General features: G+C 32.0%; 1 protein-coding gene across 14 annotated transcripts in view; it reads right to left on the bottom strand.

The window, feature by feature from the left end:
• LOC129810448 (choline transporter-like 2) overlaps positions 1-12,811 on the bottom strand; it is a 31,545-nt gene extending 18,734 nt beyond the window's left edge. For 3 of the 14 annotated variants that reach the window (XM_055860958.1, XM_055860959.1, XM_055860971.1), the window contains exon 1: positions 215-756. Coding sequence is in view for 3 of the 14 variants with exons in the window: in XM_055860973.1 (XP_055716948.1) it covers positions 5,778-5,839; positions 5,922-5,932 (73 nt within the window). In the remaining 11 variants the exon portion in view is untranslated. Of the gene's footprint in view, positions 1-189; positions 757-5,777; positions 5,840-5,921; positions 6,080-12,515 lie in introns of those variants that run through there. The other 11 variants (XM_055860960.1, XM_055860972.1, XM_055860967.1 and 8 more) reach the window with 9 other exon arrangements.
• Between the last annotated feature and the right edge of the window lie 1,146 nt (positions 12,812-13,957).

The raw sequence follows: 13,957 nt of genomic DNA, 5'->3' as shown, positions 1-13,957 counted from the left end.
AAATTGCAATTAAAATTGATCCAGCGATCTTTTCGATCTCCTCAATTGTTAGAAACACTTGTGAAAACATTTTAGGAATTTTCACATCATCACAAACCATTTTATTAAAAAAATTTCTATATTTTAGCGTAAAATTGTGATTTCTAGTTACGAGGCTTTCTCTCTCTCTCTAAACTTTGGCGTCTTTACCGTGAAAACCTTGAGCAAAACTGACCTGAAGAAAAAAAAATGCTTCATAATGAGCAAAGAAATAATGTGAAATTTCGTCATTTTCTGCTTACATCACATTACTTTCGAGTGTCTTTTTTCCCAATAACGATAATTTTCTCACTCTCCCCTTCTCTCTCTAACACCCATATTAATGAAAGATAGCAATCAAATAAATTGATACATCTCTCTGTTGAAATATTTTCCATATCAATCGACTGAGAAATTATTATTGCACTAAAAGTGATCTAACTGAGGACACATACACTTGAGTCAAGTTCAAGTTTAGAAAAATATAAATCTAATGCTTTTCATTTCACATCAAATTGTATTATTAAAAACGAACATGTTTTTGCCACTTGTTTGACTTCAAAATAAACTTTTTTGGCACACAATCAAATAATTACAAATTACACCCACAATGGACACAAAAAATGACCATTTCCTGTCCAAATGCTGTAAGCTTCAACATTCTTTTCCATCCAACTGACTTATTAACAAAAAGCGCTGTTTAGACCTCGATCAACTGATCCAACGAGAGTCAAATGATCACTGCTGAGCTTAATAGCACTAAATTGAATAGTGTTCGAGTAAAATTGAATAAAAACCGAAAGAGTGACAGAGACGAACAAATTATGTGGCATTTCATCTGAGAGTTTATAGATAGAATGATGTTGCCTTTGAGACATATTCTAATTGCACACTGCATGTTAAATGAATAAAAAGAATTATGAATAAGAATGAGTGTACAGTTGCAATGTGACCATTCAAGTGACTCCACAAAACATTTACACTCACTCAGAGGAAAAGGACGGTAATAGGAAATTCATGGAGACAAGCTTTTGTTCAATACGGAAAATGTTCATACAATTGTTACAAGTTTTGTGCCAAAAAATTATTTTTACGCATTACCGAGCCAATTATTGGGGCATCAGAGCTATGCGCAACTTGCCCTTCGAAAAAATGTGAAGATGTGTAATGCTTTTGTGTCCATTACACTTGATTGACGGAGCAATATCAATCAAAACGCGTGCTAGTCAAATGTACAAACTATTCGCGGTATGCTGTATGGCTGTATTAAAAGTTTTTAGATCATTAATCTGTCATCTACCGATGTTCGAAGAACACATTCCTTTCCCATAAAAATAATTTAGTTTAGGGAATAACAGGGCATTTAGATATGGGTTAATTTAAGAAAACAAAATATTTCGATTAAAGAATGTAGGGGAACCTGAGGCAGTAGTAAACATGGGGTAGTTGTAAACAATGATTTTTACGTCTACTGGTAAAAATAAAAAGATCAAATTGATACAAATTAGATCCTTTTGCGATGGATGGATCAAATTTCAAACTTTGAATGCACATTTATTATAATAGAACATGTTAATTTGATCCATCCTTTGCAAAAGGATCAAATTTGGATCAATTTGATCGTTTTGTTTTTACCAGTGGACGTAAAAATCATTGTTTACAACTACCCCATGTTTATTACTGCCTCAAGTTCACCTACATTTTTTAATCAAAATATTTCGTTTTCCTAAATTAACTTATATCCAAATACCTTGTTATTCCCTATAGACTAAATTATTTGATTCTATCAAATTTGATCCTTTTCTTTTTTCCAGTATCTGCATTACTTGGATGACTTTGATTTATGTTGATCCTGTCGACCATGTCTTCAATTCATAGCTCTCGACCTGTGAAATAAAGGTAAAGTGCCCTCAACTCTGCCAGTAGAATTATTTAACCAATTTTTCAACGTTTTATAATCAATTTATTTGAAATTTTCACTGATTTGTATTATGTAGACCTTATAATGTTAGACCTGGCTAGACGGATTAGACCATATTATAGAAAATCTAAGTGAATTGAATAAATACCTCACGGGCTGAGTTAAGGAACCACCCAACTACAGGGCACTTTACCTTATCTAGTTGAAAAATCATAGTGTTGACAACTACCCTATGTTTAGTACTACCCCAATTCCCCTTACTATAGAGGAGACTGGGAGAATTTCAAAAAGCTATCTTTTGATAAATTATCACAAGGTGCAATCAAGTAAACCATGTTCTGATTGACCCATAGAAAAAATAAATCATACAAGTGTGCAATTTCCGTTTCCTATAGTTTTGATTCAATTAAATAATTCACTGAACTTTGTTTAATATTTTATGTAGCCGCACCGACATTAAAATTGGCCACGCCTCTGTTAAATTAAAAACTATAATTTTCAATATTTCTAAAATTTTATAGGGGTATAGGAGCAACTTATTAGTACGCTTTCAGTCAAGGTCGTAGCCGAAAGTGCACGGGCCTTAAACCATTTGTATCTATACCATTATATTTTTTATTTGAAGATTTTTCTGGTAATCTCCAGTGGGATTGAAGTCTATTAAAACGATTAAAACATTTTTTTTAGTCTTCCCCAGAGCTTTCGGTCCTGTTATGGATTTTTTCAGTGATCGATTAAAATATGTTTTGGATTTCCTGAGGATCGTTAGTGTTATTTGAAAGTATTACACTTTTCTCTTTTCGCCGACAGGCGTGCAAAGTTTATGCATGAACTTACGCACGGAAAGTTTGACATAGCATCAATTTTAATAACATTTTCCTTAATTCTCATTCCTGATTTGCGTTTTCAGTGACAAATTCTTTTCATTGATAGTTACACTACACTGAAAAAATGTCTTGTTAAACGAACAAATGGATTTTGTTGAAATTTTGTCAAAAGGATGTTATTTACCAATTTGACAAAACTTTTTCTTCCGTTTTATATGGAAAAACACCCTTTTGAAAATTTTTAACAAAATCCAGTAATTGGCCGCCGATTTGACAAAACTTTTCTATATTCTGTATGGAAGAACATCCTTTTTACAAACTTATCTTGTTAATTTGACAAATTTTTTTTTATAGTGTGTTTATAATAGTTTAGTGTTAAAAAAATCAGTTACCGTTAAGATGCGAGTTTGATAGTGTCTCTCCGTCCGTGTCTCTATAAGGTTTTTCTTCTTTTCAAAACAATCCTCTGTTAATCTTTATAAGAAACAAATCCCAAAATATGAATATTCTATCTTCCGTATTTATAGTTGTGTTGGCTTAATGGTTTAATTTAATAAAAAAAACAGAAAAACCTCTGGTCGGTAAATTAGCAAAAAATAACTTAAAAAATGAGCTATAGGGGAAAGTGCATATATTTTCTACGATCCCAAGCTTCGTAATGAATAATTTTTCCTATGTTCCAGAATAAATGTGACTCTGCAATATATTTGAAAAACGGGCATTTTCTCTTAGATTTTAAAATATGGGTGAGACAAATCACATTTATTGAGAAATATACGAAAAATGTAGTCATTAAGAAGCTTGGAATCGTATAATCGTATCGTTTCCTCTACGTCTTTTACTTCTACGTTCTTTTAGTTGTGTACGATTGCTAAAGCAGGATGTATAACAAGTCTAACTTTTACACAATTTAGAAAATATATTTCAAAAGAATATCATAAGAGGACATTTTCACATATGATAAAACATAATAAAATGCACCGCTTGTTCCCAAAAACTCCAGAAGCACGGAGAAAGCATCCACATGAGGAAGACGCTCCTGGACGGCTTACAATGAAATTTTGCAGAATCTTCTAATACGGAATACAACAATAATTCCATTCAACAAAATATCTCGATACGAATAATAATAGTGGAACAAGCGCAAGATCGTTAAATAAGAGAGATCAGCCCAGAATAAGAATATTTTCTTCACTGAACTTTCGGTACCCTATCCACATTTCTTCAGTTAACCTCAAGAGAATCAATCAATGTTTTGTGAGCTGGCCAAGAGTAACATCATGTTACTCTTGGACAACAGTGAACATGTACAATATTCACACACACAATTTCGAAGTGAAACAGACTTTTTTCCTCATAGCATAAGTGTCTCTATATAAAAAATCGTTAAATTCACTTGACTAAATGCTCCCTTATCAAGTATTAATACTAGAAGGACTAGAAGTTTTTTTTTTTGACAAAAACCATATTCACTTGAAAGTCACACCCATTATCATTGTGTATCGTCTCCATCTGTAGCCCTAATTGTTACCCACAAAAATTATTAAAGAGAAGGATTTTTTTCTATGCGTAAATTACCTTAACCCACGACGAGACAATTTTTACGGACCGAAAATGAACAATAAAAATTTAACCGATAAACAAAATCAATGAAACGTCTTATATTATCTGATTTTGGAAAATCCAACAAAGTCTGATTCGGTGCATTTTTTACTTCTACACAGAAAAAAAAGAGGGTGCGATTAACATTTTGTCCTCATAACTTTAACACTTTTTAGGTATAAAAATAATCAACATTTTTTAATGTTAATTTTACACCTATTCAGAGTAAAATCAACATGAAAAAAGGGTAACTTTAACCCCCAATACACCTAAAAAGGGTAATATTTACACTGATCTCGGATCAATACTGCAGGGTAAAATTAACATTTCCGGAATGTTATTTTAACATTTTCGAATTTCTCTCAGTGTACGAGCGATAGGGACAAAAATAGCCTAAAAATTTAAGTAATTTTTCTGACTATTACTAATGAATAATAATTTTCAGTCTAATGAAAAATATTATGTAAGAGTATTGTTGTTTCTTTTTCCAAAAGGGTTTTGCTTAAAAAGAAATTGGAAGTATAAAAAGTACTATTTAAAACAATTTTTCAATATTTAATTTAATATTTAGTTTTTAAAAATTTTTCAATAAAATCAATAATTTAAAAATTCGTCGTCTTTAAGCTTGAATATTTACTATATAGCAAATAGCTGGAGACTTGCAAAAAATATCCTAGATTCATTCAACCTTGTACTTGGCAATTACGTACAAACATTAGAAGGAAAAAACTTTAGGTTGTCAGGAAAAATTATTTTTTTTATGGGACACCGGTGTTCCAATCGTCCTTAAAGGGTTAACTCTGCTTTTCGGTCATATGTTCTAAAATATTATGTCCTTCAATATTTGACTGGGTCTAGAAGGGGTGTGGTTAAATTTAATTGTGAGTGGGAATTATTAATACTAACATTTAAATTCAAACAGAAATATTATAGTAAAATTTTTGAGTGTTTTTTTTAAATAGCTTATTCTTTTGACATAAAATATTCAAAACATTTAACCTGTGTAAGATGCCCCACTCTCCCCTACGGTAAATAACCAATTAGTCTGTTATTAACTTAGGTAACGGATTCTATTTATATTTCTTCGAGACATATTATTCTGTCGCAAATTACACAAAACATACTAAACTGTCGCTATTTGAAAAGTAATTTTTGTTCACGTAGAAATGTTGAATTTATTTTTTATTCTTCAAAATAAACATTTGCGTCACTCTTTCACTTTTTCAAGATGATCCTATTCAATGAGATTACGTAGATAATTTAATTAATTCGCACTCAATTGCTAACTTCCTGTTGCAATTGTCTCATATACGCGTAACATCAAAATTTTCAATTAAACTTGGTAATGGAAAGTTCTTTTCACAAAAGGACTTTTTGTGTATGAGGAAAAAGAAACATTATAAACTTACCATAGTCTCTTACAACTAGGGCACTGTCATCATCCGGTGGAGGCATTTGTCCTCTATTTTTCCTGCAACACAGAAGAAGAACTTGGTATTAATAATAGTGATCAACAGTGTCAAGAACATTATGGACAAAGAACAAACACCCACTTTGAAGGCATGATGGATTTTAGAAAAATTTCTCAACCATTAATTGTGTGCGCCCAAGTGAAGAAATCGCGACTTTCTGAGACTCCCACAGAATACTGTCAATGGGAATGCTTCACTGTGAATTCTCTACTTCGTTGTTCATTTTCTTCTGAACACAAACAACGAACGCTTTTATCAACGAGTGCTTTCAATTAGTCCGCGATAAGAAAAGAGAATTCAATGTGAAGTGCCATTTCCTCAAATTGACTGTGACAATTGAGGTATTTGGGGATTTTTTTCATACATCATTAGATTAGGCCTTGTTGCATTATTCACGCATTAAATATTTATGAACTACTGTAGATCAGTACAGATTTGAATTTTATGAAAATAGATTGTAAGTCAAAAGGCCTCCATTGCTGATGTTTGATGGTTTGCTGATTTGCCTGAAGAAAAAAAATTTCCGAGCCAAAATGGTAAATGGCAAGGAAAACCCGGAAGAGTGGCTGGCAAGAGGATGGGGAGTAGGGTTTAACAGTTGGACATTTCAGCCTATAATTCTCCAGCAATTGTTCTTTCGTGTCTTCGTCAAGGAGAGAGGAAGTTGGTGGGGATGTTTAAAGTGGCGGCATGAAGGAAAAAAAAAGCCCCATTCAGGGTTTCCCGCCATAAAACCATTTTCCCTATATAGTCGCCCTCGCTGAGGGTTAGTGACCTATTCTCTGTTGATTCCCGCGAGGTAATCAAATTGGGTCAAAGGTAAAGTGGGTGGGAAACAATTGCCCCCGTGGCGACTGTGGTCACTGCGAAGGACATTCACTCATTCTGACTGGAACCCGTCCAGCATAATATTGACCGCTTCATGGACAGTTGAAGGCTTCCCCTCAGTCGCATGAGGATTCACCCAACCCCCGAAAAAAAAAGAGAACTTTTTCAACTACCCGTCTATTACATATCCATTGTTTAATATTTAGGCCAAATAAATATTTTTTTTATTATTCCCATCCAATAAAATACATTACGCGGTGCAGTCATTAATAATAAAAGTGTGAGCAAATAGAGAATGAATGTAAAATAAATTGTTGTTATAGGGGGTTAAGAACAATGTTTTTGTTTTATTTTTCTTCTCCTTTTGCGGAAATCATCGAAATAATAATTATACGTCAAGGTCGTAAAAAGACCCACTATCACGGATTCCGGTTTGTTTTTCTTACTTGTATAATTTTATCTCAATGGTCTTCGTATATTTTTTTCCGCTTCTTTTCACTCTTTTTTCGTGGTTTGTGACGAATACACGAGACAATGAAATTGATTCTGTGAAGAAATCTCGTGAGGTATTTTACGTGGTGACTTTAAAAAATTTTAGGATGAAATATTTCAAATAGAATTTGAAATCACTTATGTTAAAGGTACTATTTATTATTCCTTTTTTTTCATGGATGAGATAGCTCATTGATTTAATTAAATATGATTTCAAACATATTTTTTTGTTTTTAATAAGCAACTTCGAATAGGGGAAAGTGCGCTACCTTCGGACGACTCATGCTTCGGACAACTCAATTTTGTTTCTATGTTCTTAATGGATTTTCTTGAAATTTTAGGCATTATACTAGCTATTAAAATGTAATATTATAATGGGTGAAATTAATTTAAAACACATTAAAAATCTTAAAAATGTTAAAAATAATGAATTGTTCGAAGCTTAAGTCGTCCGAAGGTACCGAGATTTCCCCTAAAAAGATTGTAATACAGAAAAGAGGTAGTTAATTATCAAAATGGAGCGGCATTAGCACTTTCAATTAAAAGTAACATTTTAGTTAGAAAAATATTATTTATTGTTAGAAAATTGAAATTTTTATCATCTTGGTCCAGGGGCCCATCAAGCCTAATAAAAAGTGAAGCTATTTTTCACTTTTCCTTGTAAAAATTTTGCAGCTATTGCACCGCGACTTAAACCAATTTGCTCGTAGCTCTTGTATAATTTTGGCGAACATTATGAAATATGTATTTTTAGATAGCTTTTAATGCACTATTTCGAAATATATCAGACTGATAAGTCAATTCTCTTTAGAAAAAAACTTGCCAATAGTCTTCAGTGCCTCTATGCAAAAACGTATGGAAAAAATGAATGTCGAGAGGCCCTTGTCTTGCTCAGTAAAAATATCTGAAACTGCTGATCTTCGAATTTGATAATTGTTCAAAATTTGATAATTTTTCTTTAACCAAAAATATTTAATTTATAGAGCTTGAATTGAAGTATTTTTATGGACCTTTAAAAAACAGTAATCAAATCAGAAATCTCCCAAATAATTATTTTTAATGTACAAATCTAATAATTGATCAATAGCGCGCTACCTATTTGTAATCAAAATAGGAATTTTTCAAAAAAAAAAAGTTTTCGAAAAGCTGTTTGAAGTTTCTGCTTTAGTGAATTATAATCCCTAAATACTGTTTATGTTTTTCATAAGAATAAATAACTTATTAAAAAATCTTTTGACGATCATAATTATTCTGAAACCAGTACTCGCAGTTATGTGTAATTTTTTAGAGCATGAATAAATGTGAATATTTATATTATTATGTGTATGTAATTTTTTTTATATTTTCCATAATTGAGAAACTGAAATCTTTGGTTTTAAGTATTCAATTTTATTCATCTTGAACTTAAACAACGCATAATTTAATCTTCTACAGCTCCAAAGAGCATGTTAAAGACCTACGATTACATAAGGGACATTTTCAAAGTGTACCCTGAAAGGTTGTAAGCCTAAAAGTACTCTAATTGCGCATTTTAGAGCACACTTTTTGAAAAGGTCTTTCAAAATAATTCAATAAATATCATTATATATGATTCCTAATCAGAAAAGTTGTAGTGGATGAATTTATGCGCCTTTTATGCTTAAAATAATTAAACCGTAGATGAGGGTGACTGTGACTGTTGACTTTCACCTGTTCGAAAGCATTTCTTTAATTCTAGCATTTAATGATGATCTTTACCGATCCAATCTACCATGTCTAATCGGCTAGGACCATTCATAAGCATTAGAATTAAGGAAGAGCTTACGATTAACAAGGGTGGTCAAAATCATCCACGGAAGACAAAGTCACCCGCATCTACAGAACTTCGATAATTATTGGAACGTGTGAAAAACAATCATAAACATTAAATGAATATATAAATAATCTAAACGTAACCATGATGAAGGTATTTCAGATTTTAGATTCTTCACCAAAGAAATTATCCATTGCGAGGAAGACTAACATTTTGGGTATTTGATTTGGTTTTTTTTTACTACTATATTATCCTTTAAGGTAATCCAGATGGATATTTTAAATATTCATTCCTCTTCAAGGAAAGTCCTCTAATCCGAAATCAAATTTGTTAATGAAACTAGAGTAGAGGGATGGGGCAAAAAGTAATATCATAGTTCCCTGAGTCAACAAAAAGGGAGTCCGGAAATATACCAAACCTCTATCACTGGCTATTTAGCGCCTAGAACTAAAAAATGCAAGTTTTGACCTTTTTGACCTTGTCGTAGAGGTTAAACAACAATTTTTCAAATTCTAGGATTACGACCAATGAATCCCTTGGGTCTGAATTAGGACGTTTAAAAAATTTGAATACAAGTTGAAGTACTTTTCTTTTAGCGAATTTGGAAAATTAAGTTGAAACCGTTAAAACCTTTACAAAAACGTTTTGTAAATGATTTTCTCAAGATATTATTGGTATAGAAGATTTTAAAATGTGTATGCAATTACTGTGAACTGGTTAGAATCAGTTATTGAAACCGTAAAACGTTTTTCCTACTGAAGGTTTACCAGTAGGGTGACGGCATTACTTGTGGCCTGCCAGTATGCTCTCATTTAAAAAACTTTACTTTTTGTCGTAAAATGATTTTAAAAAACCTTGAAATTAAAAATACTTAATGTGTTATTCTAGCACATCCCTATTTTTTTCTAATCATTATCTGACAAAAATTGCAGCGAGGTCATAAAGAAAGACAGTCCACAAGTAATGCCGCCACTCTATCTCTAATTTCTAACCAAGCACTATAGTAGTAGTATTCAGGACTGTAAAGGATATCATTCAAACTTTCAAAAATCTAAACTTTTCTATTTATAATCCGGAATATGACACAAAGGGGTGATAGTTGAGCATTATAGTGTTTATTGGTGTAATATCAATATTATTCTTTTAAAACAGTTCTGGATGGATCCTGGGCTAACTTAAAATTAAAACAGTTTTTAACTGAGTATTAAAACATACAATGTTTTCTTAAATTTTACGATACATGTTGTTCATATGCCAAAATAAAACAAACAAACAAAATTTGAGAAAGAAAATATTGTGTTTCCAATAGAGATTCCACAGAAAATATTTAAATTAAATAGCCATCAAGAAAGCAAACATCTTGGGTGAAAGTAGCCATAGACGAATAGTTCGAGGGCCACAACTAAGAAAAAAAAAACACTTTGGGAAGTAAATTATGCAATTATCAAAGAAAATAGTATTAACGTACACTAAAAAAGTAAAAATACTGTGATGCACATTCTTGAAAATTTCATTCACAAATTTAAATAATTTACTGATTAAAATTATATTTCTTCAAACACTAACTGACTTTTATTCATTTCTTTTCTGCACTAAATACGGATCACTTTGGTAGTTTCATTGGACTAACTTTACATCATTTATCGCTTTTCATTGCTTCAAGTGATTTTTATTGCTCAAAAAGTCAGTTCCCATAACTATAAACTTTGTATCGCTCATTCGATATTACAGAAGCACAATCTCGTCTTAAGCTCAATGTACAGTTCTGTCTCTTTATATGCACACTCTCTATATGCACAGCTTTTGTGTCGGTTGCATTCAAAATCAATTTGTTTACATTTTTGACAAAGTAATAAAGAAAATTATTTTCTTGGTAACTAATTTTTCTCGTTTTTAATTATCTTAATTTTATTTTTTCTGTCTCATATTATAGTTAAAATAACACGGGGAATTCTAGAACAATAAAAAAAATAATAATGTTTTAAAAGAAAGAAAAAAACCGTTGGGAATTTCAAAAAAAGTTGTGCATATTCAGAGAGAGAACTGTCAAAAAAAGTACCCAAACTGTGCATATAGCGAGACAGCACTGTAAGTGAAACAGCTTTAAAATTTCTCTTTCTTTACTAAAAGAGAGTGAAAAAATATAGCAGATGTAGGGGAATATAGGCATAGTTCGCACACGGTGAACCTTCAAACGATACGAATTTTCTCTTTGTTTGCAAAGAACTAGGTCGTCATTTATTAGCCATAAGATAGATAATTATTAACCACATGATACGAGATGAGGAATGGAAAACCAACTCTTTGCAAACAAAGATAAAATTCGCATTGTTTAAAGGTTCACTGTGTGCGAACCGTGCTTACATTCCCCTAGATTTACGATCCTTAAAAATATCGTCTTTATGATGTGAGATAACTGACATAGGTAGCACCGGTAGCATACATAAAATTAGTCTGATTATAGATATATTTTATTGGAATACGTTGTTCTTTGAATTAGTATTAATTCATTTTTCAAATTATTTTATTTCCGTCTAACTTGCGTGACTTTTGCAAACGGTGAAAAACCTTAAATTTCTTAATAACTATAAAAAATTTCATAATTTTTAAAAAGTTTTTTTTAGCGTTGCATCGCTTCCGGTAATCTGCACTTGATTTTAATTGAAATTCAATAGAAAATTGTTGCAAAGAAGATTGACGTGTTTGAAACATAAAAAGGGTGTTTGGTCATCCATGAATTGATGAATTTAAAATGCTTGGAAATACCCACAATTATTTTAAATTTCCTTTCTTTTCGTGAAACGCACAAAACCCAAGATTTGTGAATGACTCAAGATATTTGACTCACGTTGAACTGAGAATGAACATAAAAAGATTATTCTGAGAGCCAGAATAAACAGACAACAAAGGGATATCACTCTGGGGATGATGATTTTTAGAGAGCACGTCTAGACCTTGATGGGATGAGATGACTAAATAAATTTTAGATGCTGATCTAAGGCCAAGAGCAAGTAAAAAGTGGGCGGGAAGCAGAAAAAGCTGCCAGAGAGAGAATCCTTGAATGGAATTTGTGCAATATTCTGGATATTGTCCAAAGTCTCCCCATTGCAAGAGACCCTGAGACAGTGGATCCGTGATGGAATGAAATCTGTGCGCGTGGCATCAGCTGATTGTCCCCACTTTCTTCCGTCTCGCCATTGCAATTCCCCTTCCCGCAAAATCTTGCAAATCTGCGCACCGAAGATTTCACGGTAATGTTATTTTGCTTTTTTTCTGGGAATTCTATCATGAGGCGAATGAACTTTTCCTGGACAAAAGAATCCTTGAGACTGATCTCATGAAAATTGTACGAAGCCCGGAGGATTTGTATCTCACTCACGCCATCTCAATTATTTAGATTCTACTCTCAAAGGTCACTTCTTGGGAAAACCATCTCAGAGATGGTTTTTTTTATCCACTGATCAAATTATCACTGTTGCAGGAAATGAATAAGTACTCTGTCACAGTCTACTGATATAAGATGAATTTGCAAACAATATTCACAGCACTGTGCACTAACTTACTTTCATTGTCTCCGCCAAATGATTCTTGTTGTTTTGCTCCTTCCAAGCGCGCGAAAAACGTCCAACTGTGCTGAACGCCACAAACACACAATCGAGGTGCCTCCCAACACGTTGCTCCCCATCGGGTTTTGGAAAGTGAGCTGCGCTCCAGTGCGTTGAGATATTCCACTTCTCTCGCTCATGCCTCCATCGAACAGCCCAGAGTCTGAAAGAGAAGCTCGAAGAGGCATTTATTAGTAGGAGAGTCTCGTACAGAGCTTTTCTATGCCACAACATAAAAGCACTGACACAATTATTTTATTCACTGGATTGGGAATTAATTTATTATCTTCTTTTTTTTTCAATCTATATTTACAGGATTTTTATTAATTCATCTTCAACCTAAAATTTTTCGTCTTCAAACAATTTCTCTTCCATTTCTCTCTCTTAAACTTCCTTTTTTTGTTCCTTTTAGAAAATACAAAATTTCAAACAAACCATTTGCATGCAAAATTGTTCTATCAATATTCTGTAATTTCCTTTGTCATACATTTTACACACACCATTTAATTGTTTTTTTTTTTCAATATTCTTTTAATTATCGTAGAAAATGAAACTTTTTTCTCTTACTAATTTTATCAGCACAGCAAAAAAAATTAATTACAATGACAATTGTGGCTAATAAACCTGCATAGCATTGTGGTTCTAATTTCAAGGGTTATCAATCATTATGCAAAAATTTTATCAAAATTTCACAAGTATTATAAATGATGAAAAAATTGTAGCAATACTTATTGCCTAATATTATTTTATTGCAACTAATAGGGTTTTTGTAGATAATTATTGCATTAACTATCACAAGATGTTATTTCTCTGAGCGGTATTTCAGGAAGATTTTTTCTTATGAACTTCACAATCGATTCTATAGGTCGTTATTAAATAATGCATTCTTCAATTAAAAAAGAAGGTTTTGCTGAGAACTTCAGCATGTATAGAGACAACTTATCAGCTCAACATGCGTGTTTGATTTTTATTCTATAAATAATAGTTTCGCTGCAAAATATTTAAAAAGGGGCTATTTAAGTTAGCGTTGTTGTTCAAAGTGACTCCTTATCATAGAATATGATTTATGTATAAAAATCGCATAATTCCCATGAATATTAAATTATGATTAGCGTAAGAAATTTAAACAAAATCATAATTTCAATAATTTCTAAGAAAATTTTGTGTCCCAAAAATAAAAACTAATTTTTCGGGTTATATACAGGACAAAATAACTTTCTATTAGTCAAAAAAAAATGTTTTTATTTTTAGAACACCGGTGACCCACTCGTCTTTAAAGGCTTAAGTCGTAAGGTTAACCTGTTTTGAAAAAGTTGTCCTATTTCACTGCTTCTAAAGCTCTTAATTGAGCACTTGTCAAATTTAATTTTTGGTTGATCATACTATGTACTTCATTTTTT

The sequence above is a fragment of the Phlebotomus papatasi genome, chromosome 1 (assembly GCF_024763615.1).
Source record: "Phlebotomus papatasi isolate M1 chromosome 1, Ppap_2.1, whole genome shotgun sequence".
NCBI lineage: Eukaryota > Metazoa > Arthropoda > Insecta > Diptera > Psychodidae > Phlebotomus > Phlebotomus papatasi.
The sequence above is the reverse complement of the archived record's forward strand: the minus strand, read 5'-3'. Positions and strand labels throughout refer to the sequence as shown.